The 26,699-nt window shown below is 39.3% G+C and overlaps 1 protein-coding gene across 5 annotated transcripts in view; it reads right to left on the minus strand.

Annotated features, from left to right (window-relative positions):
- Positions 1–26,699, minus strand: part of ripor3 (RIPOR family member 3) — a 54,387-nt gene that overhangs the window by 24,921 nt on the left and 2,767 nt on the right. For 2 of the 5 annotated variants that reach the window (XM_047348873.1, XM_047348875.1), the window contains exons 2-4: positions 18,974–19,041; positions 5,431–5,529; positions 2,576–2,728 (exon numbers count right to left, since the gene is read on the minus strand). In XM_047348873.1, coding sequence (XP_047204829.1) covers positions 2,576–2,728; positions 5,431–5,528 — 251 coding nt within the window. In that variant the 5' untranslated portion in view covers position 5,529; positions 18,974–19,041. Of the gene's footprint in view, positions 1–2,575; positions 2,729–5,430; positions 5,530–6,226; positions 6,314–18,973; positions 19,042–20,772; positions 20,941–26,699 lie in introns of those variants that run through there. The other 3 variants (XM_047348874.1, XM_047348876.1, XM_047348872.1) reach the window with 3 other exon arrangements.

The following is a 26,699-nucleotide window of genomic DNA, read 5'->3' on the forward strand; positions in this document are numbered from 1 at the left end:
GTCACCAGAATTCATGGTTCCATTTATCACAGCAAGTCTACCAGGTCCTGAAGCAGTAAAACAGCCCCAGACAGTCACACTGCTACCACCATATTTAACTGTTGCTATGTTGTTATTTTTCTGTAATGTGGTGTTACCCAATGCCAGATGTTATGGGACACACACGTTCCAGGAGGTTCAGCTTTTTCTCGCCAGTCCACAGAGTATTTCCCAAAGGTCTTGGGGATCCTCAAGATGTTTTCAGGAAAAATTGAGACGAGCCTTAATGTTCTTTATGCTCAGCAGTAGTTTTACGTCTCGGAGCTCTGCCATGAAGGCCATTTTTGCCCAGCCTCTTTAGATATGAACACTGACCTTAACTGAGGCCTGCTGTTCTTTGGATGTTGAAGTGGGGTTTTTGGTGACCTCTTAGATGAGACACCACTGCGTTCTTGAAGTATTTTTGGTCGGCTGGCCACTCCTGGGAAGGTTCCTCACTGTTCCATGTTCTTGCCATTTGTGGATAATGGCTCTCACAGTGTTTTGCTGGAGTCCCAAAGCCTTAGAAATGGCTTAATAACTTTTTCTAGACTGATAGATCTCAATTACTTTCCTTGTCATTTGTTTCTGAATTTATTTGGATCTCAGCATAATGTCTAGATTTTGAGGATCTTTGGTCTACTTCACTTTGTCACTTTGAACAGGTGTGGCAGTTAGGCCTGTCGCAGTAAGCAGTAAATGAATTAATCGCATGGATTAAATTAATCGCATGATAAATCAAAATTAGCTTGATAATTTCCGTTTGCATGCTTGTTTGTTTGCCTGCTGTCTCCCTCTCTTTCTACTAAAAAGACTAGGTGACCCCTCCCCTCCTCGTTTCTGTGACGTAGGGAGGAGTGAACTCTTGCGTCAGGTGCATGGTCTCGTTGCGTACCTCAGAGTGTAGCATGAGATCGTAGCAAGCCAGAGAAACGCTAGTTGAGATTTGGAAAAACAGATGGAATTGGGTTCAGAGCCGAGCGCGCCAGCTGCAGCGTGGGAACACTTTGGGTTCAAACCGAAGGACCGTGGTGAACCACACTAAACCTGTGTGGGTCACTATGTCGCATTTGTTGTAAAACAGTAGCAGCTAAATGCGGCAATACAACAAACATGAATCTGAACCTAAAAGCACAATCATCCAATGCAGTTTTCCCAGCTGGGGGAAAAAACTACAACCAGGCCTCCTTTGTCTTCCCGACAGTCCACAATCTCTGGAGTGTTTAATCTGACAGACTAAAATAGCTACAGATTCACATATGACCTGTTCAGGCATCTGTTCTTATTCAAATTCAGTACTTTTGTTGTTAGTTTGCAGTTTTTGTTTATAAAACCAACAATTTTGCCTGTTTTTCCTGTCTGAGCCCAATGATTAATATTTTTTGAAGAGCAATTTTGTTTACAGAGACTTCTTAATCCATTTTAATTATTGTTTTTGGTTGTTTATTTATTTTGGATATTTGAAATGTTCCCGTGTTAATTGGTCTTTGGAAATTGAAGTTTATTGATCTTAAGAGGGTGTAGCTACTGGCCTTATTATGCCATTATCATTATACTTGTTAAAAATGGCATCCAAACATTGTTTATCGCAATAATTTCTGGGACAATTTATTGTCCAGCAAAATTAGTTATCATGAAAGGCCTAATGGCAGTAATCAGGCCGGGGGGGGGGGGGGGGGGGGGTTTGGATGTTTTTCTACCTTAATAAAACCTCCATTTAAAAACTATTTTGTGTTTACTTGTGTATTATTTTTATTTGTTTCATGAACTGAAACACTTACAAGAAATAAGAATAAGAATTTTTCACACCACTGCATAGACAGTAAGGGAGAGATTCATCTCCTTTCAGATATCAATAAATACCAGGATGATCCACCAGTGCAGCCTAATTTCAGGACATTTCCATTCACATTAATGGAGGACAGGAAAATTCACTTTGTTGGTGCTCCAAATAAATTCACATGTTTTAATAAACAAATAAATATTGCCCTCTTTTATTTCATTCTATTTTCTGCACCCCCATAAAACAAAACACTGGCCCCACTTTGGCCCCCCTGGAAAATTTGGCCACTGGTTGTAGCATCCATACATGTAGTTCTGAGCTGAACCTTAAGTTTTTCAGATTTTTCAGCGGGGCGTGTGACTGACACCTGCTGGACCTGAACTTTAGCTCGAGAACCGTGGGACCACAGCAAATCCCACACCCAGGTCGACATGGACATCACTTAGTGCAGAGGAACATGAGGCGTATTCAGTTGGTATTCTAGGACTCTATACACAACTGCATCTTACATGTCTTTAAAAAAGGTCCAATTAAGTGTAAACGTATCCATTTTTCTCTTTTAGGATTTCACTAAAGAGTAATGAGTTTCATTCAGCCACATAGTGGTGAAATGCATAAAGTATTCTGCAAATTAGAACTTAAGATGTGCCACTGATTTAATTTAAACTGCTGGTGGCATTTATGGCGTCAGCCTTTACCCAGCTTTTAATTCATAGCAATCATTACAAAAGAAGGCATCATTTTGGAGAGTTAAATGTTTTGTTTTCCACATACTTGAGTCCATTGCGAAGTGCTTGGAAGACCCTGTCGACCTGCTCCGGCTTTGACCAGGTAGCTGCTGACCCTCTGTGAGGAGAGAGGTGCAATCTGCGAGATTTACCATCCATCATGGCTTTGGAGCGAAAAGAGCCACGTACGGAGGAAGACCTAAAAGCCAGAGAAAACAGTTGGACACACTTATCAGGCACAATAAAAAAACATTTTTAATTTAATCTGGAAGGTTTCGAGGGGAAAACTGAAACTCATGAGGGTTTAAGAGCTTCTCTTGTGTGCCGTTTGTGACATGTTCCCTTTTCCCATCAAAGTTTCAACATTATGGTTCCTGGGAGACCAGCTGCAAGGACTGGAGCAGTTTTTAAATGTGCTTCTTTGTTTGAAATGGAAATGTTTGTGTACAGTATAAAACACAGAGGAAGTGGCCAACAGCATTGGGATTTGATCTCATAACGTAAAACATCTCCGCCACCTGAGGCTTTGCGTGTTGTTATGGTCTAGTTTCCTTTAAGCATCATAAAGTGTGCGTTCAGAGTCGGCCCATCTGTCAGCTACTATCCTGTCTGAGGGTGAACAGATTCAAACAGTCCAACTATGACAACCAGGCCAGAAGTTGGCTACATTTAAAAATAGAACTTCAATGTGATAACATTTCACAGAGTATAGCCTGGAATTGACTCAGTCAAAAAGTGTAAAATTTTATCATAAAAAGATATTTTATACAAGCAGTCCATCACATTAAATTCACTGGTAACTGATCTTGTGTACTTGAGCAACTTGGCTCTTATGTAACAATTTGCACCTGCATGTTTAATTCACACTTTATAACTTCAACTCCTTCTAGATGTGAGGCAACAGTGCTGACAACAGCACCACCCCGCAGCTCGGATTTCACAACGTAATGAAACCGTATACAGATGTTGTTCATACTTTGGCCACTAGATGGAAGTAGAGATCTTCCACTAAGATCCTAGGTGTGTATAAAACATGCATCAATAAGCGCTGCAGTTATGGAGGACTAATCGTGCCATACTTAAAAATACACAGCTCAAAAAAACAAAGGGAAGACTTAAACAACACAATATATCTCCAAGTAAATCAAACTTCTGTGAAATCAAACTGTCCACTTAGGAAGCAACACTGATTGACAATCAATTTCACATGTTGTGCAAATGGAATAGACAACAGGGGGAAATATTTGGCGATTAGCAAGACTCACTCAATAAAGGAGTGGTTCTGCAGGTGGGGACCACAGACCACTTTTCAGTATCTATGCTTTCTGTCTGATGTTTTGGTCACTTTTGAATGTTGGTGGTGCTTTCACACTCGTGGTAGCATGAGACGTACTCTACAACCCACACCAGTGGCTCAGGTAGTGCAGCTCATCCAGGATGGCACATCAATGTGAGCTGTGGCAAGAAGGTTTGCTGTGTCTGTCAGCGTAGCGTCCAGAGCCTGGAGGCGCTACCAGGAGACAGGCCAGTACACCAGGAGACGTGGAGGAGGTCGTAGGAGGGCAACAACCCAGCAGCAGGACCGCTACCTCCACCTTTGTGCAAGGAGGAACAGGAGGAGCACTGCCAGAGCCCTGCAAAATGACCTCCATCAGGCCACAAATGTCAATGTGTCTGCAAAAATGGTTAAAAACCGACTCCATGAGGATGGTATGAGGGCCCAACGTCCACAAATGGGGGTTGTGCTCACAGCCCAACACCGTGCAGGACGCTTGGTATTTGCCAGAGAACACCAGGATTGGCAAATTCGCCACTGGTGCCCTGTGGTCTTCACAGATGAAAGCAGGTTCACACTGAGCACATGTGACAGACGTGACAGTCTGGAGACACCGTGGAGAGCGATCTGCTGCCTGCAACATCCTTCAGCATGACTGGTTTGGAAGTGGGTCAGTAATGGTGTGGGGTGGGGTGACATTTCTTTGGAGGCCCGCACGGTCCTCCATGTGCTCGGCTGAATCCAATTGAGCACATCTGGGACATCATATATCGCTCCATCCACCAACGTCACGTTGCTCCAGAGACTGTCTAGGAGTTGGCGGATGCTTTAGTCCAGGTCTGGGAGGAGATCCCTCAGGAGACCATCCACCTTCTAATCAGGAGCATCTCCAGGCGTTGTAGGGAGGTCATAGAGGCACGTGGAGGTCACACACACAATACTGAGCCTCATTTTGACTTGTTGTAAGGACATTACATCAAACTTGGATCAGCCTGTAGTGTGTTTTTCCACTTTAATTTTGTGTGTGACTCCAAATCCAGGCCTCCATTGGTTAATAAATTTGATTTCCATTGATGATTTTTGTGTGATTTTGTTGTCAACACATTCAACTTTGTACAGAACAAAGTATTCAATGAGAATATTTCATTCATTCAGATCTAGGATGTATTTGAGTGTTCCCTTTATTTTTTTGAGCAGTGTACATACAGAAATAAATGACTAAAATAATTAATGGGTCCAAAATAGCTGGAAATAGAAATTAGTGCAACATTAAAAAAGCAATAAAATATAGATTTCACCATTTTAACGGACCAATTAATCAGATATAAATATAAATTTTTTTATTTTTCTATTTTAATACACTCATTTCATTTAAACCACTAATTTTAAAATAATATTTTTTCTCAAACTTCATTTTTCCTTTGTTTAATACAAGTGAATTTCTTGCCCTTTTTATTTATTTCATATTTATTTCCACCCAAACATATTTAAAACATGTTTTTTCACTCAAAAAAAAAAAAAAAAGAGAATTACTGGCATTTTAATTGTTAAACACCCATATATTTTCTCCTATATGATTATTCTCCAGGGTTTATTCCCAATGCCCACGGTTTTAGGTAACTCACCGTTGTCGACCACTCAGCGAGCTGAACCCTGTGAAAGAGCAGCTTCTGTGGACCAGACCTCCATCTGACGGGAAGTTGAACCGAAGCTTCACTGACATCCTGCAGGCCAATAAGATCAAAACTAGAACATTCAGATGCAGAAAAATGATCAGTATGGTTAATATTCTAATTAAATAAAACCACATACACACAGATTCCAGATCAGCTCAGGAGCTAAAGCTGATGCTACTTCCAATAAAAAAAGCTGCTGTTAACTGTTTAAACCAGTTGTGTTCAAACTGTTACGTGGGCCAAAAATAAAATGACCTGCTCAACATTAAACTAGGCATGCAATATTTAAATTCAACAAAGAAAGTTTGCAGTGTTTAAAGAAAGGCATTTAAGCTTCCCTATTCTTTTGTGCTTCGTTAAAAAATAAATAAATTAGAAAACCGTGATCCATTTCTCAGCCATTACAGGATTTGCGTCATTCTCTTTGAAAACACTTACTTTAGCCGAAGTTAATACATTTGTTAAAAGCAGATTTAGGTGCACCAGAGTCTTCTTTTGACTAAATGTACCTGGGGGCCACTTTTTGACACCACTGGTTTAAACCCACAACTCTAACCTTTACAGACAAAAGCTGTAAGCATTATCAAGATTTTTTGCATAAAACCTTCCCAGCCACACAGAGCAGCTCATTCCATTTAAACCATTCAATTTTGCATGAGGCTATAGTAAGTCAGGATAAAGCCTGCAACTTCCAACAAATACTTTGCTTCCTAAGTTTGTTTCTCATTCTTATGTCCATCTTAACCTGATAGCAGTCACGCCAAATCTCAAGTCTGGAGGACCACACTGGTGTTGGATGATCCAAAATAGGATGGAGGAGCATTCAGCATCTCTGGATCACATTAACAGAGAAGAATCTCGGTAAAGCGTCACCAATATGGGACAAAAACACACAGTTCTAACTCTGTTGTAGAAGTGACAAAAGCACCATGTAAATGTCTAAAGTGTTGCATGTGATACTTTTTGTAAAAAAAACAAAATCAACTAAATTCCCCAGAGATGTTTGGACAAATTCAACGTTTTGAATTTTGCTATTTTTAGTTTGTGTTGCAGTGAAAATATCCAATAATTAAATTAATTCCACATGGAAATGTCAAAGCTTTTCCACATTACTTTACCTTTAAATCAGTCGGTCTTCATTTAAAGAGCACATTTCATACACAACGACAGCAACAAAGAGATTTGCCAATTTATAATTGGAGGCAACGAAAAACAAAATGAGAGAAAAAAAAATATGGGTCTGAACAATGCTAAAAATAGGACAGAAATGTGTCATTAACAGACTCAATATTAAAAAGGACTGAAGAAAAACTGCTGATGAAATAAAAAACCAAAAGCTTAGATAATATATAAAATCCCGGAAGACTTCAAACTAATATCACAAATTAAAGCTACATTTAATTTAAATGACGGGTATAACAATTCAATAGCAACGATAAAACTAAATAAGAGTAAAACAAAAAGAAATGAGCAGCAGAAAAGTCCATGTGTTGCTGTAACAATCTGTAGAACACCTGCTCATCATTTGTATGGAAGTTATGTTTTCTCCTGGAATTTGTCCTCTCCTGCTGTGTGAACTCGCCCCATGGGATTGGACTGTTGCAATCCTGCAGGAGGATCTGAACAAACATCCTAAATGTTTGTCAGAACTGTTTTTCTGACAGTTTTTTTTATGCAATCCTCAATAACGTTTTGCTTAAGAGTTCTTAAGCAGATAAACTACATGAAAGTCATCCAAAACAAAGGTCCAGGCAGATATACAGCAACCTGTTAATGCAAGCAGGTCAGAGTAACCCGGTTTGGATGCCTGAACCAGAATCTCAACACACTCTAGACCTGAGGCCAGAATCAACAGTTTTAAATAGCCAAATGTACAGTGCCTTGTAAATGTATTCCTAATGTTTAAACGTCGTTACAACAACAAACGTCAATGTGTTTTATTGCATAGAAGAACATGAAGGGGAGCTTAGTTGTGATGTGGAATAAAAAGAACAGTTTTCAAAATCTGATAGTTAACCTGAAAGGTATGACATACAGTTGGATTCAAACCCAGAGAGTCCAACATCTCTAGAACCACTTTTGACCTCAATTACAGCTGCAAGGCTTTTAAGAATGTCTGTCAGCATTTTGCATCTAGAGACTGAACATTTCAGCCATTCTTTATTGCAAAATGGCTTCAGCTCCGATTGGATGGAGAGCAACTGGGAACATAGATTCCCAGTTGGATTTAGCTCTGGACTTTGACTGGACTGTTCTAACATGAATATGCTTTTATCTAAATCATTATAGTACACACAAAGTACTCCTGGATCAGTGCTTCTGTGTTCTCTTTGCGTCTCTGCTCTGTTCTCTCAAACTCCAAGTCGGTTGTGGCAGATGGCCACTCACACAGAGCCTGGTTCTGGTTCTGCTGGAGGGTTCTTCCTGTTAAAAGGGAGTTTTTCCTCTCCACTGTCGCTACATACATGCTCAGTATGAGGGATTGCTGCAAAGTCAACGCCAGTGACTGTCTACTGTCTCTACATGCTCATCCAGGAGGAGTGAATGCTGCAAGTCACTGACTGGATGCAATCTGCTGGGTTTCCTTAGAAACGTTTAACCAATTTAAATAAAACTGAATCCGACAGCACTGTTTGATAACTAGGATCAATTGGAATGTGTGCACCCGACTTGAAATCTGTATGATTCGACTGAATTGACTTTGTAAAGTGCCTTTAGATGTGTTGTGAATTGGCGCGATATAAGTAAACTAAATTGAATTAAATTATAGCTACTATTTTATCTCTTGCTGTATGCTTAGTGTCATTGTCCTGCTGGGAGGTGAACCTCCACCTCAGCCCCAACTATTTTGTAGTCTCTGAACAGGTTTTCTTGGAGGATTGCCCTGTATTTGTTTTTATTGCCACTGCATGAAGCTGCCACCACCATGTTTCACAGCTTTCCACATGTTTGGCATGACTCTGGCTTTCAACAATGGCCCTCTTCTTGCCACATTTCCATAAATGCCAGAATTGTGGAGTGATTAGTGTTAGTTTGCAGTTTTTTCTATTTCCGGATGATGGATTATGTTCAAAGCTTGGATATTGTTTTAGAATCTAACCCTGCTTTAAACTTTTGCACAACTTTCTCCCCGACCTGTCTACATGATACCTTGGTCCACATGACATTTGTTCTCTAATGTTCTTTGACAAACCTGAAAAGTTACAGCCTTGCTTCTTAATGCAAGCTCTGCTAATGCTGAGTGTATCCTTAAAACCAGCTCAGCTGTATTTTGTATTTTAGCTGGATGGCCTACTTCAGATTTGGCTGGAAGCCTCATTCAGCAGCTGCAGTAAGATGAACATGATACACATCAAACATTCAGAAGGAAGACACTTCCTTCCCTCACACATTGCATTCGTTCCCACCTATAACACCCTCTACACCAATCTGCTCCCTCTGGTGCAAAAAGCTCTAAAATAAATTCATCCTTTACTGTATAACAGTGATATAATTTCCCCCTGAGAGATTTGGAAACAATTGTTTTTAACAGAAACAGTTTTTTTCAGTAGGTTTGGCACCCTAGATTCACATGGCTTTCAGTTTAAGAAGAAACACAGGCCCACAACATCATGCATTCTCCACCAGCTGTTTGTTTAATCGCTTACTGCTCCAGTTGAAACCTGCCGAAAAACGGACCTCTCTGCCACTGCACCACAATCGACTGAGCCACAAAAGGCAAATGAATAAATAAATGTTGAAACGAATTCACTTTTAGGTTTCTCTCAGTTGCTTAATTATATTTTGCAGAGCGGAGCGTCTGAGGATGAATGCCAACTCAACCTTTTCCTTCAGTTAAACAGTAGTATTAGAGAGGTTCTGCTGACCTTGCAACCTGAAGTTAGCATATGATTTGCAGCCGTTTAGAGAGATTTTTAGCTTTTATATAGAAAATTATTTAGATTAACTGGTAATAATGGAACTGTAACCAAGAAAAAAAAAAGGTTATGGCTCATTTTACCAAATATAATTCACAAAATAATTTGATCACTCTCTTACAGTTATTAGAACAGAAATCCAAATGATAAATAGCCCCCCCATTTGAATATTCACAACAACAGTTGACATTAAGTTGTTGGACCATGACTTTATTCCTGGTGAGGAACAAAGTTTCTCCAGTAGGAACATCTGCTTCTTCGTCATATTTGAATGTATGTTCAGGTCTGCATGTTGAGGGCCTGTTTTTATGTCATTTCTACTCACTAATAATTTCTAATCAACAAGGAACATTGCATTTTTGCACCATTAACTGCTGGACAAGATCATTCCATACACATCCATATACATTAGAGCTATTAGGTCAAAACAAGAATACTTTGACCACCAGGCCTCCAGCCTGATCATTGAGGTATGCATGCAGAGAATGTCAAATTGGTCTCATTTGACCAAACCACACAGTTACAGCTACATTTAGGCCTAAACTTATTAATACCCCTGGCAGATTTGGATTTGAATTTATTTTCCTGCAGCCAAGAAATCTGTTTTTGATAGGAAATGACTCAGGCATCTAAAAAAATTAGACATTTTACAAGGGAAATAATTCAAACAAAAATTTTTTTATTTTTTATTTTGGCAAATATTTATACCATTCTCTGTAATCAACTGAAAAATCTTTACTGGCATTACGGCAACCAAACCCTTATTATAATTAGTGACCAGCTTTTTATAGGTTTCCACTGGAAATTAAACTGTTTACCATCTGTGATGAGCTTCAAGTCTTTGAGGTTGGAAGACCTCCTTGCCATCATTCTAATCTTTAGCTCACTCCACAGATTCAAGTTGATACTCTGGCTAGGCTGCACCAAAAACATTAATATTACTTCCAGTTAGAAGAACTTAGTCAAGTTGCTTTTTTCCCCTCAAACGTGACCATTTTCTAGCTTTTCAAGAGCAAAACATTTGCCTTTTTGAGTGACATGTTCTCTTGTCTTTCCTATTTTGAAGCATGGCTGACAGGAATTGTGTATACGGTTACGCAAGGGAAATAGGAAGCCACAAACTATCAATTAGAAGTGTAGAGAAGCCGTTCCCATTACAATGCAAGGTATAAACAGGAAAAAAAAGGTTTTTTATATAATAGGAATCTAATAGGGGCAATATTTATAGGGGGTGCTGTAAATATGTTTTGCTTCCTGTTCACTTTTTAAATCAAAAGGCTTTTTAAAAGTAGCTCATTTGTTTAGAGAAAAAGGGGACTGTGTTTTTCTTTGTGTTTGTTCAGAGGAATTTGGGGATTTCCTGCGAGCCACCCCATGTGGTTCTGAAGCAGAGCGGGCCAGACAAGGGGAGGCGGACCTGTGGTGCATCACATGGTTCAAGATGAAGCAAAGTTTAACACAGGGAACATACGAAAAGCTTAGCTGGTAAAAATATCACAAGACAGTTCAGCAGGAGTTGATTTTACCCTTCAAAACATCTGTGAAAAACTAATTAATGGAGCAAAAAACAAAGTGTTTAACATGCCCACCCAGCCTCAGTAGACACGCATGCACACAACCAAAGCTGTTTCAGTTAAAGTAACAGATTTTTTTGCACGAAAGGAAGAATCTGCAGAAAACAAAATATTAAAGACAGCAGAAACAAAAGAGGAAATTATGTGTTTATCAGCAAAAGAAATGGTGATAAAAAGATCAGTTGCTTAAACTTGAGATGAAGAGTTTTAGAACTATGGAATAAACAGATATTCAGGTTCTTCAAATAAAAAAATAAAAAAAATGCATGAATCCGTTTAAAAATGTGAAAATGTTTAATTAGAAAAAAAAAAAAAAAAAGGCAGGTTGTGTTGGGTCAGATGCCCCATTCTGCCTTCACTGCAGCTGATCTGCTGCACCAGCAGGAATCTTCAGTGATTTCTGACCAGATGTTCAATATGATAAAAATCATGCAGTCCAACAAATAATGTGGAAAACAGTTATTTAAAAGTGTTTGCATGATGTTTGTAAAAGGTACCTGGATAAACCACAACACCAACAGGATACCGTTCTGTCACTTAAGAATGTTGCTGACTTGCACAGCAGAAACAGATGCAGAAAGTGAAATGAACATTCCTCAAGTGATGAAAAAGAAGTGTTACAACAGGACAGCTTTAGTGCCTGGGGGGGGGGGGTGTCTGGAAGAAAACGGGCTGGGGGTGGGGTGGTCCTGAAAAAATGATGTCTGACCTGTTGATTTATAGGGTCCCGTATGATGAGGGGGTTGAAAGTCAGGGCTTTGTGTTCGTCAACATCTTGCTCGATGCGTTTGCAGGCGTGCAGATGCATGTCCATGTGTGGTTGCAGCCACGTAATCTATGTGTCTCCATGCACACAAAAACCACTAAAATGGAGGGAATTCAGTTTTTCCCCCTCTGTTTTCTTTGTCTGCAGGTTGTGGGATCATTAAATTCTGATTTCAGTTGACTCATTAGCAGTTCACATGTTCTGAGACCAGGTCTACACAGTAAACATTTCTCTGGTTTCTCTCACCTCAAGTTTCCAAGATCTTTAGTTACCTTTTCAGGCCATTTATAGTGTTTGAATACAAACCTTTACTGAGCCCTTAGGGTACAAAAAAGATGGATTGCAAGTCAAAAATTTCCCTAATCTTTCCCTATTTTGCAAGAACCTTGATTAGAAAAACTGCCATAATGTGCTGCTTAGTCTTACTCCTTTTAGAAAAACATGGGCCGATTACCGGAATCAAGGTTTTCTTTGGCTTTTTTACATGTTTGCAGATAGTACATTTTAAAAACTTGAGGAAAAAACTAAACCTGGCCTATAAATCCTTAATTTGCATTATGTGTGTTTTAAACTTTTGTCTGCTTTAAAACTAAGGGTAATTAAAAAATAAAGCAGAAAATACATTGAGGTGGAAGATAAAAAGTAAAATAATGAAAAAACGTGGGAACATGGAGCTGTACAATGTGTAGAATGTCGTCTCGTGGATTGGTGAAATTTATTAGAGACAAATGGGATTATTTTAGCATGAATCAGTCTCCAACCAGGACCCCCCATGCACACACTGCTGATCATAGACCTGTAGCAGTTCTAATATCACTTTGCAATGAATGCACTGATCTTTGAGCGACGCTTCTCACATGGAGATGAAGCTTCCTGGATATCATGGGCTATAGCATTTATTCATTTTTAAAACAGAAGAAAAATGGTAATAACATTAGCAATCGAATCATAACTTCCTGCCATAACTGACAGATATGCATAAGGACTAAAATCCTTTTTTTTAACCACCAGTTTGATACCTCAGTAAGATACAGGTCCTTCTCAAAATATTAGCATATTGTGATAAAGTTAATTATTTCCCATAATGTAATGATGAAAATTTAACATTCATATATTTTAGATTCATTGCACACTAACTGAAATATTTCAGGTCTTTTATTGTCTTAATACGGATGATTTTGGCATACAGCTCATGAAAACCCAAAATTCCTATCTCACAAGATTAGCATATTTCATCCGACCAATAAAAGAAAAGTGTTTTTAATACAAAAAACGTCAACCTTCAAATAATCATGTACAGTTATGCACTCAATACTTGGTCGGGAATCCTTTTGCAGAAATGACTGCTTCAATGCGGCGTGGCATGGAGGCAATCAGCCTGTGGCACTGCTGAGGTCTTATGGAGGCCCAGGATGCTTCGATAGCGGCCTTTAGCTCATCCAGAGTGTTGGGTCTTGAGTCTCTCAACGTTCTCTTCACAATATCCCACAGATTCTCTATGGGGTTCAGGTCAGGAGAGTTGGCAGGCCAATTGAGCACAGTGATACCATGGTCAGTAAACCATTTACCAGTGGTTTTGGCACTGTGAGCAGGTGCCAGGTCGTGCTGAAAAATGAAATCTTCATCTCCATAAAGCTTTTCAGCAGATGGAAGCATGAAGTGCTCCAAAATCTCCTGATAGCTAGCTGCATTGACCCTGCCCTTGATAAAACACAGTGGACCAACACCAGCAGCTGACACGGCACCCCAGACCATCACTGACTGTGGGTACTTGACACTGGACTTCTGGCATTTTGGCATTTCCTTCTCCCCAGTCTTCCTCCAGACTCTGGCACCTTGATTTCCGAATGACATGCAGAATTTGCTTTCATCCGAAAAAAGTACTTTGGTCCACTGAGCAACAGTCCAGTGCTGCTTCTCTGTAGCCCAGGTCAGGCGCTTCTGCTGCTGTTTCTGGTTCAAAAGTGGCTTGACCTGGGGAATGCGGCACCTGTAGCCCATTTCCTGCACACGCCTGTGCACGGTGGCTCTGGATGTTTCTACTCCAGACTCAGTCCACTGCTTCCGCAGGTCCCCCAAGGTCTGGAATCGGCCCTTCTCCACAATCTTCCTCAGGGTCCGGTCACCTCTTCTCGTTGTGCAGCGTTTTCTGCCACACTTTTTCCTTCCCACAGACTTCCTACTGAGGTGCCTTGATACAGCACTCTGGGAACAGCCTATTCGTTCAGAAATTCCTTTCTGTGTCTTACCCTCTTGCTTGAGGGTGTCAATAGTGGCCTTCTGGACAGCAGTCAGGTCGGCAGTCTTACCCATGATTGGGGTTTTGAGTGATGAACCAGGCTGGGAGTTTTAAAGGCCTCAGGAATCTTTTGCAGGTGTTTAGAGTTAACTCGTTGATTCAGATGATTAGGTTCATAGCTCGTTTAGAGACCCTTTTAATGATATGCTAATTTTGTGAGATAGGAATTTTGGGTTTTCATGAGCTGTATGCCAAAATCATCCGTATTAAGACAATAAAAGACCTGAAATATTTCAGTTAGTGTGCAATGAATCTAAAATATATGAATGTTAAATTTTCATCATTACATTATGGAAAATAATTAACTTTATCACAATATGCTAATATTTTGAGAAGGACCTGTAAGACTTACACAGAGGTGGTGAGTTCAGGCTAACTTTGTCTGTTGGTCGTCTAAAACTATAGTTAGAGCAGACCTAAACTGATCTCTGTAAAAAAGCTTTGGAGGTTTGTGCACCACATGAAGCTACAGTCACAATCTGCATTCGCAACTCAGTTTATCAAGACGTTTTCACAATGTAAAATGTCTGCTTGCGAAAATGCTCTGCTCTCCCTCAAAACAATGCTTCCATCCTCAGATGTAATGTGTCTTGTACTCATATCTTCTGCTCCTGTTTACATCCTTCACTCTTGTTTGCTCTCCACTGAAACAAACTGGTAACTGTCTGTTGTTCCAACCAGTAAAGTTACTGTGACTTGGACATCACCGTTTTTTTTCCCCAGGCGGGGTTTGTTTTGCTCGAGAACAGAGCTGAGGGCGCAGGTTTTACCGGTGAGGAGGAAGTTTTAGCATGACACAAACAGGAGCAGCAGATGTTGGAGCAAGAAGTATTAAATCTGACTGCAGAAACATTTCTGAGAAGGAGTGAAGCATCTTTGTAAACATCTTAAGTAATCTCGATCTCAAATTATAACTGTGCTCATTGATTTTCAAAAGAAAACCCCCCCCCCCCCCCCCATACAACTGTGTAATGCATTGTTTTGGATAAACAATACTGCGGCATCCGTCTGCTGACATAATGAGAAATATCAAGTGATTGCTGTCAAACTGTCTCCCTGAACTGTGAACTTCACAAAACAACAGAAAGGATCAGTTACTGGAAGAGTCATTTTTACTGATTTAATGAAGCATCTGTTGTAAAACAAGTTAGTTCTTCATTGATCTTTAATGTTCAGATCCAGTTCTAGCATTGAAATCACTATTATTCTGAGATTCTGTGGAGGGAAAAGCAGGATGATAACTCTTACACTTTATTTGCATTTGTTTATCCACGCAAAACAAAAAAGAAAACTTAAATCATCATCAGGGTTTACTTCCCTTAAAGTTATTCATTATTTGGTCAAAGATTTTTCTGTAACATGGAATATTTACCCCTCAGCTAAATCCAATAGAACATTTAATAAAATGTAGGTCTCTGGTTTTAGATAATCTCTTCACCTCTTGTTCAGGTCCTGCTGAAACATGATTTGATAGCTCAAAATAGAGGTCAGAGGTCACAAATAACTTGTGGTTCCTGGGGTGAAGAACTATGTTGTTCTAGATGGGGACGCGCTCTCCTTCTCTCTCTCTCACACACACACACACACACACGCTTACAGCCATACTTACATCTAAGAGCACGTTCAGCAGGTCTTGCTTTGTACTGTAAACAGCGAATCAGATTATATTTTACTGATGTTTTTTCTTTCATCAAGGAAAACATCTTTTCTGTTAGCTTCTTTAACAGATGTTGTGATGCTGAGAACACGCACCTTACTCAAAACAGTGGAGAGGCCTTAAAGCAAAAAGGAGATACAGACATGGAAGTAGCAGATCAAGGGAAAACCCAGAAGTCCCCTCCCTACGGATGCTCACGGAGAATCCACGTGTTCCCAGGCCAGAGTGGATATTCTGGGCCTGCTACAGGGTCTCCACCCGACGGGATGTGCCCAGAAAAGCCATAAAAGAGGTGACTCAGGATTCCTGATTCCAGAGTCACCTGCATTTACATCTTACAATTGGAAAGAGTTTTGATCAATAGTTTTTCTGAAGGTCTTCAATGTTTCTCTTTGGACTTTGCCTACTTTTTTCCAGACATGATCCTCAGCAAGTCAAGTATCATCCAGGCACACCCCTGCCCAGTCATGAACACCTCTCCACCGTGGCCGGAGTAGCCTTTCCAGAATCAACCCATTTACAATTTACAGCTGTTCAGGTTCAATCCCTCAGGTGGTATTCACCCTGTAGGCTCAGTATGAGGCATTGCTGCTAAGTTACCGACGTGATGCAATGACTGTCCACCGTCACTAGATGCTTGGTGAGGAGGAGGCATTGCTCCAAAATCATTTGGTAAGTATAATCACCCGTTTCCTTGAATCTGTTTTATTAATGATCAGATAAGATGCACTTTGTTACAACTGAACTATATACATAAACTGAAATGAGTAGGGGATGAGATCAGTGCAGAACAGATCAGGAGCAGATTTTTTCAGCAGGTTTGCAGGGAAGGCTGAATGCCAGGGGATACTTTTCTTTCAACATGGACCTTTACTTCCCTGTTTCATGGGGTTTGTAGTCTTGTCACAGTGTAATATTAGCTGACTTGTTTCAAGAACTACAAATTACAGAACAAAAAGAATGCCACCAACACGTCTCTTAAGATACATTTTTTTAAAAGGAGAAAAAGTCAATTAAGGACGAAACAAATGACTGAATCTAGATATTTAAGAAATGAATAAATCTAATTCAAGATGTAGTATGGATAGACTGGGCATATTTAAGACCGTTTAAATCAAACACAAGCCTGCTAAAGCCACATGGAATATTTGTCAAAAAACATTGTGCAAAATGTATGCGCTCCATCGAGACGTCCTCAACTTTCAGGTATGAGGTTATTCAATATTACTTTGTATTTGACTGTGAAAAAAAAAGGGTTTAAAAAGTAAAAACATGCCAAATCCCATCTGCACCGATGGGTCCAAACTACAATGAGCAATTTGGTCTGCAGAGTGGATGCGAGGAGTGGCCGACCCCGTTGCTAGGTGTGGCACTATCTTGTAAGAGCTGTAATTGGTGGTTGCATAAAATCAAAAACCCAAAACAAATGTGTTTCTAGTAATCAATGGAGAAAAATTAACCAATGATAGAATTTAGACTGGATTCAAAAATGTTTAAATCATGATGATAAAACTAGCAAAATTAAATTGTCACACAGCATCAAAATGTTTGAATGTAGCTTATTTACATGCTCGTCAATATTTTGATTTGCTTATTATGTTTACTCGCCATCTATGTCATAATTAATTTTAAATTAATATTAAAATTCAGCTTTTTACTGTGATCTCCTTATTATATAATAAGGTTTAGTTTGGTAAAATGACAAAAACAGAGAAAAAGAAATAGACAAGCGAACTGGACAGAGGAGTAGAGCCTACTGAGATCATGATGCCAACAAACAGGCATTCCCAGCAGATCAATGCGTCGTTCCCTCTGCTTTCAGCACCAGCCTGGACTGTGAGCAGCTCTGGTACCTGCTGCATTCAGAAGCTAGAGAGGAGATAGCAGCACAGGCTTAGGCTGCTGACATCATTATGTACCATACAGCAAATACTTATTCACCTCATTTACATCTTCCTTCTATGTATATAGTGCTAAGATTATTTGTACTGCTGACTAGAGTTTGTATTTGTGTGCGTGTAAATATATAGTTTTTTACCAAAAGCATTTTACAGTTGGTAAATATTTAAATTATTTGTTACTATATTGTTTGTAATTTTGTTCACATTTTATTCATGGTTATTTATTGTTGTTTCTATTGTTTATTTATTCTTCCTAATATTACTTTGCTAGAGGTTGACCATAAATCTGTCCTGCTGCTGAAACCAATTTCTCTAAGGTGATGAGAAGGTTTATCTTATCTCTATATTAATAACTGTATTATTGTTATAGAAGTTTAGGTGCTCATTTACTCAACTTCTAAGGGGGTGGATCCCTGTACGGTCAAGCCAGTAGCGTTTTATTAAATCGTTGTTATTCATTGTTTGGAGAATTTCTATCGGTTATCTGTCCGTCCACAATCTACTCTGCTTAAGACACTATTAGGTTCACTAAAAGTCCCCCTCACTACTCTTTGCATCTCCTCACTTTAGGAGCTTTCTTAAGGCCTAAGATGCTTCGTGAATAACCTTTTTTACTAAGGGAAAATTCTAAGAAAAATCTTAGAATTGAGAAAAGATTTTTCTTACAATGACGTCACTAGGAGCCACTATTAATCCGAGGATTCTTTGTGAATACGGGCAAAGGACAGCTATAAAAGGGTGTTTAGTATCTGTTTTTCTTTTCGTCCATCATCTTCTTCTATTCATTCGTATTTTTTTTGTCTCTTCTTCACCCTACAAACCAAAGCTTTGCATGTTTTTCATCTTTACCCCCCCTTGCCATATATTGTGTTTGAGGTAATAACCAGAGATCCTGTGTTTTCAGCCCAAGGCAGTCTAAAGACCAAAAGAACTAAATCTATCTATTTACATAAACCTTTTCTCATGCAGAGTCCATCTTGGTCATCCTGAGAAAATCCAAACATCTCAGCTCAGACAAACTGGATTCCTTTTGTTCTTTTTCCCCACCATTTCCAAGACCAATCCAAACAACTCTGCACAAACATCTATCTTTATCCTCTAAAGATGAACATACTAACACACTACAATAGCCATTCACATCTGTTTGCAAGCTGATGGAGATAATCTGATTGTGTATATCAATGCAAACAGAGGAAAATATGTGAAAAATGTTGAAATCTTTGGCATCCAGTTGTGGATTAAAACCAGACTGTTTGTGTTTATCAGACCAACGTCCGGACATTTAGAGCTGCAGTATCAGTGAGGGAGAGCAAGTTACTGCAAGCATATCCACATATTGATCCGTTTTCAGTCAAAGCCTTTTTACACCTGTTCTTACCTCGTTTTTCTGCTCCGTCTGTAATGATGTCAGGGCTCAGATCGTCACTTTGGTGTCACTCCATCTCTCTGCAAAAATAAAATTACAGATATTTACCATTTTTTTTTTTTTTTTTTCCCTTTTCTTAGTATGGTTTTGATGCAAATGAAAGCTGCATTTTACAATGTAAATTAGATGAATCCAAGTCCGAATTTAAATTTTAAGCCGTCGAGAGGTTGTGTTGAATTTGGTTAGTAATTTCTTTCTACATGTATTAATGCACTTTATATTGTACATGTGCTTGTTTGACATCAAAACTACTTTAAGTCTGCAGTCAGAGTCTGAGACAAATGTTTCAGCCCACACAGCATCTGGGAATCACATGAAGTATCAGAAAACTACAACAACGTCTTCAGGACACTCAGCATCCAGCCGAGAACTATGTGGTGCCACCAGGGTCACTGAATGATTGCTTACAAGTGTTTTGCACAAAAAACAGAAAACATTCTGTTAATTTGACCAAAAGAAAATTAATATCTGTGATTAATCAAAACATGTACTGCTATTGCAAGGTTTAGTTTCCTGGATCAAAGGATGGTTGGTCCAGTCTTTCTACAAAACGGAAAATTAGGTAAACATAATCTGGTACTTTTGTTTTACAGGCTGATAAACAATCATAACCTCTGTCTCAAACAGAGTCCCAGATTATTTAATCTTTAAAAAGGAAAAGTAAAGCATCTGGTCTTTCTTAGCTTATTTCTGTTCAGGAACAGCAGACACCAGATTAAGATTTATTTGGCTTGTGGATGTGAGGAGCAGGATGTGGACTGCAGAGGAAGAATGTTCTGGGTTTGTAATCACACAAAATCTCTGAAGTATACCCCACACCATCCCCTTCACTAACTCATCTGTCAGCACCAGTTAACCTGTGCCCAAAACATGCTGAGCACACACAAATACATTAAAATGGAAATAAAAATCACAAAATGTACAAGTTTACTGTTTCAGTGGTTCCCTCAGGGCCTCAAACGGATAAACTATTATTGGCATCTTCAATTTTGTTTTTTACATTTTGTCACAGTACAACCTTGTCAAATAAATGTGCAATAAAAATACTCTCAGAGGTGGTAACTTTAAATTGTAATTGGCTCAATACTGTTATATTGTCAAAAATGACACATTTAGAGCTAATTAGCATGTTAGCAGCGATTACCAGCTTAATATGCTACCCCATTAGGCTCAGAGGCAAAGATGGGAAATGTTACCATTCATTTCTGTAGGCAAATCACTCAGGGGTCCACTATCACATTCAGTTCTGTTACTGTAAAACAAGCATCTTTTTAAGCTGAACATAGGTTTGGGCTAGCATGTGGTGCTAATTAGCATATTAGCATGCAGACTGGAAGATATTTCTGAAAGTTAACTTCAAACAAACTATGATGGTACGACACTTCAAGTCCATTTGAACCTAAGCTGTGGTTATAATATTGTGCTAAATAACATTAACACGCTAAGCTAATGGCTGCAGACAGCAAACCTTGCTGTATTCATTGTTTTCCACAAGCTAACCACAGAGTAGTCCAATGTAAATTATTTTACCATACCAAGACAGCCTCTCTGCACCAGAGTTTTTTTTATACAGGACACTTTAAGATTGAACAGCACCTGGAAGAGGTGATGATTGCTGAAAATGTTTTACACAACGCTTGAGGGTTACACGATATCTGGACTTATTTCAAAATGTTTGTTCCTGTAGAAAACTGATTTGTCTTTTCATGACCTAACCGGACTTCCAAGACTAAATAAGAGACCTCACTTACTGTGACTTGCATGATCTTCATGGGAGGCTGTATGGGAAGGGCACCAAGCGCACAAAATCAGAGATAATTGATGCCTTCACTTAGAGTCTATTAGGGCTATATGTTTTTCTGAATTTCTCCATTTAGCAGTTTGACTTGGTGAAATGCAGTCTAGAATAGAAAACGAATCTAAATAAAAAACAGGTGAGATTAAATATGTTGTCAGTCAGCTGATTAGTAGCTGCCTTCTCACCTGTTCCAGCTCCTAACTCATTTACTCAACCCATTCAGCTGTCTTCCAAGTAACTGTCATTTAACATTTGTATAAACTGTCACTTATATACTAATCTGTCTCTCTGCTCCCCACAGCTACATTTGTTATTGTACTATTATGTGTTTTCTTGACTCCATTTTAAAGGATTGAACTCTTGTGTTTACAGCCAGTTTGTGATACCATCTTGTCTTAATGTTCTTTCTCTTGGAACTCGTTCCCTTTTTCAAAGATCCAAAGCTTAAATCAAACTTAAGCAAAGCTCCATTCCTCCACTTAATGTATCTTCAGGCTAAATACAGCAGGACATAAACAGGAGTTGTGTTCAAGAACTTTGGTTCTTGGACACAACTGTTAAATGTAAAGTACCTTGCCACAACAGGTCAGCACATTTTTAACATTTTCATAGATTACAACAGTTTTAATCTTAAAAAAACCTAGATGAGCCTTATGGGAATTTCAGGGATTACTTTTCAAATGAATGTTGTTGGGACAGACTTTGATGGTGATGGCAGATGGTAAAGGATGCATGAGACTTAATTGTCCTATTTGGGGTTCACATATCTTTCAGCTGCTCCTTGAAGCCAATCCCAGCATCTGCAAAAGTTACTCATCAAACTGGGATAATTTTCAGTTTCAGCAACACAGATTTAACAGAAATTACAGCTGTTACTCTAAATTGCCGGGCTGCATGGTGGTGCAGTTGGTAGCACTGTTACCTTGCAGCAAGAAGGTCCTGGGTTCAATTCCCAGCTGGGGTTCTTTCTGCATGGAGTTTGCATGTTCTCCCCGTGCATGCGTGGGTTCTCACCGGGTACTCTGGCTTCCTCCCACAGTCCAAAGACATGCCAGTTAGGTTAATTGGTCATTCTAAATTGCCCTTAGGTGTATGAATGAGTTTGTGTATGTTTGTATGTGTGTTGCCCTGCGATGGACTGGCAACCTGTCCAGGGTGTACCCTGCCTCTCACCCATAGACTGCTGGAGGTAGGCACCAGCTTCTCTGTGACCCCCTATGGAATAAGCGGTAGAAAATGACTGACTCCAAATGCAAGTACTACAGGTGGATGTCAGGTATTTTGGAATTCTCTAATTCATATTTGGACCTAAACTGCCTTCAATTTCCTTTAACCCTACAGTTTGAATAACGTTCTCTGCAGAGGCAATGGGGCAGATTTTCTTTAGTGTCCCAAATAATAGGAGAAAAACAGAATGAACAGATAAAGAAAAAATGACTTTACAAGACAATACCAGGAGGGCTTGATAAGGAGATGTTTGGAGAGTTTAATCTGAAATACAGAGGCCCAGAACAAAACACAGCAGTATTGATTTTAAGCCACAACTGCTACTGCTCATCATTATTTGGGGTCCATCAGTTTACCGAGAAAAACACAATTCAATAGAAAACAAATACCAAAAACCAACTGTCAAATATAATGGTGGAACGCTTATAATTTGGGCTTGTTTTGTATCCAACTCGTTTTTTATGCCTAATGCTGATGCTTGGCCCAAGCTGGGTCGTCAACAGTACAAGGCAAGTTTATTTGTTTAGCACATTTCAGCAACAAGACAAGTTAAAGTGCTTTACACGATGACAATTTGAGAAAAGAAATCGCATTAGAAAGCAAGTACAAGAGTGCCAAACACAGGAGTGGGTGTACAACAGAAAGATTTAAAAAGATGTGCAGAAACTAATGTCTGCAAACGTCAATGGACTGAAGCAATATTTTAAAAAAGAGTGCAACGTTTCATTAACAATGTGAGTTTCTGATAAATACATAAAGTAAATGACTACTGAGGATTATTGCTGCTAAAGGGGGATCTACAAATGGTTAGATTTAGGGGTGTGCTTAGTTTTTCTCACCTTGATTCCGACATTTTGGCTTTAGTTACTGGGACTTTCCTACAAGCCCTGTGGAAAAATTGTGAACCTCCTGTTTGAAGCCTTTTCAAAAGGTCTCACACATGTTTTAGCAGTGCTTCTTTTTGCAACTTGCTCTTATTTATTCTAAGGTCACACTTTGCAAAACTTTCTATGATATATATAGCAAAATCTGAAAGAGATGCCAGAACTTTTTTACTGTAATTTTTTCATTTCACATGATTGACTTCACTTGTCAAAAGCCACTAAAAGGCCCATGTGTTGTAAACTCAGTCAATCTGGAACTTCACCCGAGTGTGAAATGGAAATTCTTACTGTGCCCTTGAGGCCACAAGAGTTTAACTTTCCTCGCAGGAGGCAGCCCAACTCAGAAGATCCACCTTAAAAACCAGCTCTAGTATTGTAGTTTAATTGGACACAGATCAGCTGCCCCGAGTCAAGCCAGAGAAATGAAATGTTTCCCCCACTGTCATATAAGTTCATATAAGTGTTTTCTGGTTAGTGAGTCCACCAACAAACAGATGTTCTGTGAAGCTTTGCCTGTTTAGGACGGGAGCTTCGCTTGAACGTACATTAGATGGAAGAATAACTACCAGACCCATGAAAAATAATTTTCCACCTGAATCAATCTCTTTTTGATGCCAGTTAAGATCAGATCACTGAATAAGATTTCTGGGAATGACGAAGAAATTAGATAAAGCTAAATAATTTTAGCAAACGCCAACTTTAGAAGTTCTAGTTGTTACCTAGAGTGGCTGTGAAAGGTACCCACACAGCTCTGTTAAATGTCCAGCATATGGGAATTAGAAAAAAATGTCCCATGAATAACTTCATAACTTTTTCCATCTTTAATGTGAACATCTGTACAACTCAACAGAAAAACAAATAAGCGGAGGGGAAAAATATAACAAATGTAAAAAGTTGCAATAACCTGGCTAAATAAGTGCGCAAAACACTTACATTTAATTTAATTTAATTTACTTTAATTGCAACATTCAGTATTATCTTAATATTATCTTTCAAAACTGATTTCCTATTATAATTGCTACTTATATTGCTGAATATGATATAATTAGACCATGCTGTGGATCCATGCGTGACACATTACAAAGTAATAAGGAATTCACATATTTCTGTCTTTTCTGGTCGTAAAAGCTGATCATTATGACCTTTGACCGGAGCTTATAGTTTTAGATGTTTCAGATGTTGTATGGCAGTTCTTCTGGAGAAAGATTTTCTGTTCATTAAAAGGCCTAAAATCAATGGAAATAAGAAGGATTACTGAGCAACTTCAGTTGCAAAAAAACCTTTTTTTGGACTATTTAGAATCTCTTGAGATGCTGAAATACTCCATATTTACTAATAAACAACCAATTTAAAAGACCAATTCAGTTTAACATTAGCATTGATATAATGTTAATATTAGTGCAGCATGTCAGCAAAAGGGACTGAAACAACAGAACATCTAAACCAGGGGTTTCAAGTGAATATTATCAAGAATAAACATTATTTTTAATAAATACATTATTTTTTTTAGCTCAATCACCTGCACTGACTGATTGCAAAAGAGCAATGGTTCTACACTGAATTTCCCTGGATGATGAAGCTTCTCATCATCTCCAAAGCTGAGTCTGCTGACCCCTCTCAGACATGTTTTCTTTCAGTCCTGATCCATTTCTTATGACCATAGGTGATGGTTGGAACATAGAGGGAATAGTGAAACGAGAGCCTTGCTTCTTGGCTCAGATCTTTCTTCAACAGGGCAGATCGAGGGTGAAGATCCTTCAAGGACAGGTCAACTGGCACGCTGCTCCTCCTGAATACAAGGTTTGACAATTATTCTCTTTTCCAAAACCCCAGGATAAATTGTCCAATAGAAGCTCAGAAGTCTGATCCCTCGATAGCGGGATCCCATTCTCAGGTCTCTTTCTTAAAGATTGGGACCACCATCCTGGTTTGCCCCTGTGCAGCTATTGTTCCATTCATCCATGCAACAGCATGCTAACATCAGCCTCATAATGTCCAGAGTCTTCAGCATTTCAGGGTGTATCTCATCCACTCCTGGTGCCCTGATGCAGGGGAGGTTTTTAACCACCTCTGCCATGGTCATGGACTCATGACTGGATTAAGGAGATCCTGAAAGGGCCTTTTCCAATGTCCACCAGTATGCTCAGTCTGGGTCCACAGTTCCGCCAAACCAGACACAGTCTGTGCTGTTCCCTGTGTTCCATTTCTTAGTCACCAGACGGTTTTCCAGAACCATTTTGATATCAACGAACAGTCCTTCTCCACAGCTTCTCCGAATTCCAGCTTTTTATTCGTTTTTTTTTTTTTTTGCAAACATACAAATATTAGTTCCAGGAGGGTTAGTTTGTAGGGAACAGCCCCTGCACATTACCTTTATTGTATTACTTGATAACTCTGAAATGCACCACACTTTACTAGAAAGTTTCAACTCTGAGAAATCTGCTGAACTAAAGGTGGAAGACCCAAACACAAAAGTGAGAGTCTAATGTGCAGAAAATTCATATAACTGGATCAGCATCCCTTTTTTTGTTCACATGTTTGGTGCCCGTTTACATCAGGCCAATGGGCCTCCAGTGAACGACTTGGTGAGGTACCAACGGAAAAGTCTGACCAGTTAAGTAAAACTGACTGAGATCAACAATAGAAGCCTGTGTGAAAGACTTTTTTAGACCATTAATAATAATAATGATTCAGAAGTCTATTTACCTTAAACTGGGGGTTTTATTTCCAGGAATTTTTACAACATTCGTGTTTTATTAGTTACTGCAGTGGAGAGCTGACAGTCCGTCAACCCCCCTTCCCCCCCCGGAGGAGGTCAGCAGTTAAATAATTCCCCATGTGGAGACGGAGACGATGTCGGAGAGTTCAAAACCTCCTTATATATAACACAACACCATGAGTCTGACCATGTTTCACTGACTGCTTATCTAAAATGTAAATTATTATGGAGGGAAAGAACAAACCCAAAGGAAACAACAAAGGACACTGTTGAATTTCGTATAACACGTGGATTTATGATAAAACCAGTTTATAGACCAGTTGAGCTGATCTAGAAGGGAGTGGAGAGGCTTCATACAAAAAGCCCCTTTATGTATGAGCATAAAAGGTACTCTCATTCACTCTAGACTGTTAAGAGACATTTATACAACTGCCGAACTTCAACAATGAAACTAACATCTTATAGATCTGGAGAATTTGGGAGAGAACTAAATGAGTTTTTGTTGTTGTTGACAGAGTAAAGCCTGCGGACTGATTATAAAAACAAGAACATGGCACGACAAAACAACAAAATAAACTACCAGAACCAGTCAGTCAGTCAGTCATTTTCTACCGCTTATTCCATAGCGGGTCGCGGGGACGCTGGTGCCTATCTCCAGCAGTCTATGGGCGAGAGGCGGGGTACTACCACAACCAATAACTTGAAAATAAATCTGTCATAAAACCACAATGAAACAAAGGAAATAAGACCAGAGGAGATTAAAAGCCTGTCTGAATTTCTCCGGCATTGTCTTCCCAGCTGGTAAATCCAATGAAGCACTGCTGTCAGCAGCTGGTAAGGAGCGACACAAACACAAGCCTGCCTGAACATTTTCCTCTGTGTCTTCTGGCATCCCTTTTTTTCAGGAGCAATTACACACTCTGTTAAAGTGCAGAGGACGCATCCACAAATAACACAAATAACAATCAATGCGTGTCGGAGTGGCAATAAAAGCATGACAACATTACTAAAGCTCTGCACACTTCATTAGACCACAATGGCACACAGTAA

Source organism: Girardinichthys multiradiatus, chromosome 20 (assembly GCF_021462225.1).
Source record: "Girardinichthys multiradiatus isolate DD_20200921_A chromosome 20, DD_fGirMul_XY1, whole genome shotgun sequence".
NCBI classification, from domain to species: domain Eukaryota; kingdom Metazoa; phylum Chordata; class Actinopteri; order Cyprinodontiformes; family Goodeidae; genus Girardinichthys; species Girardinichthys multiradiatus.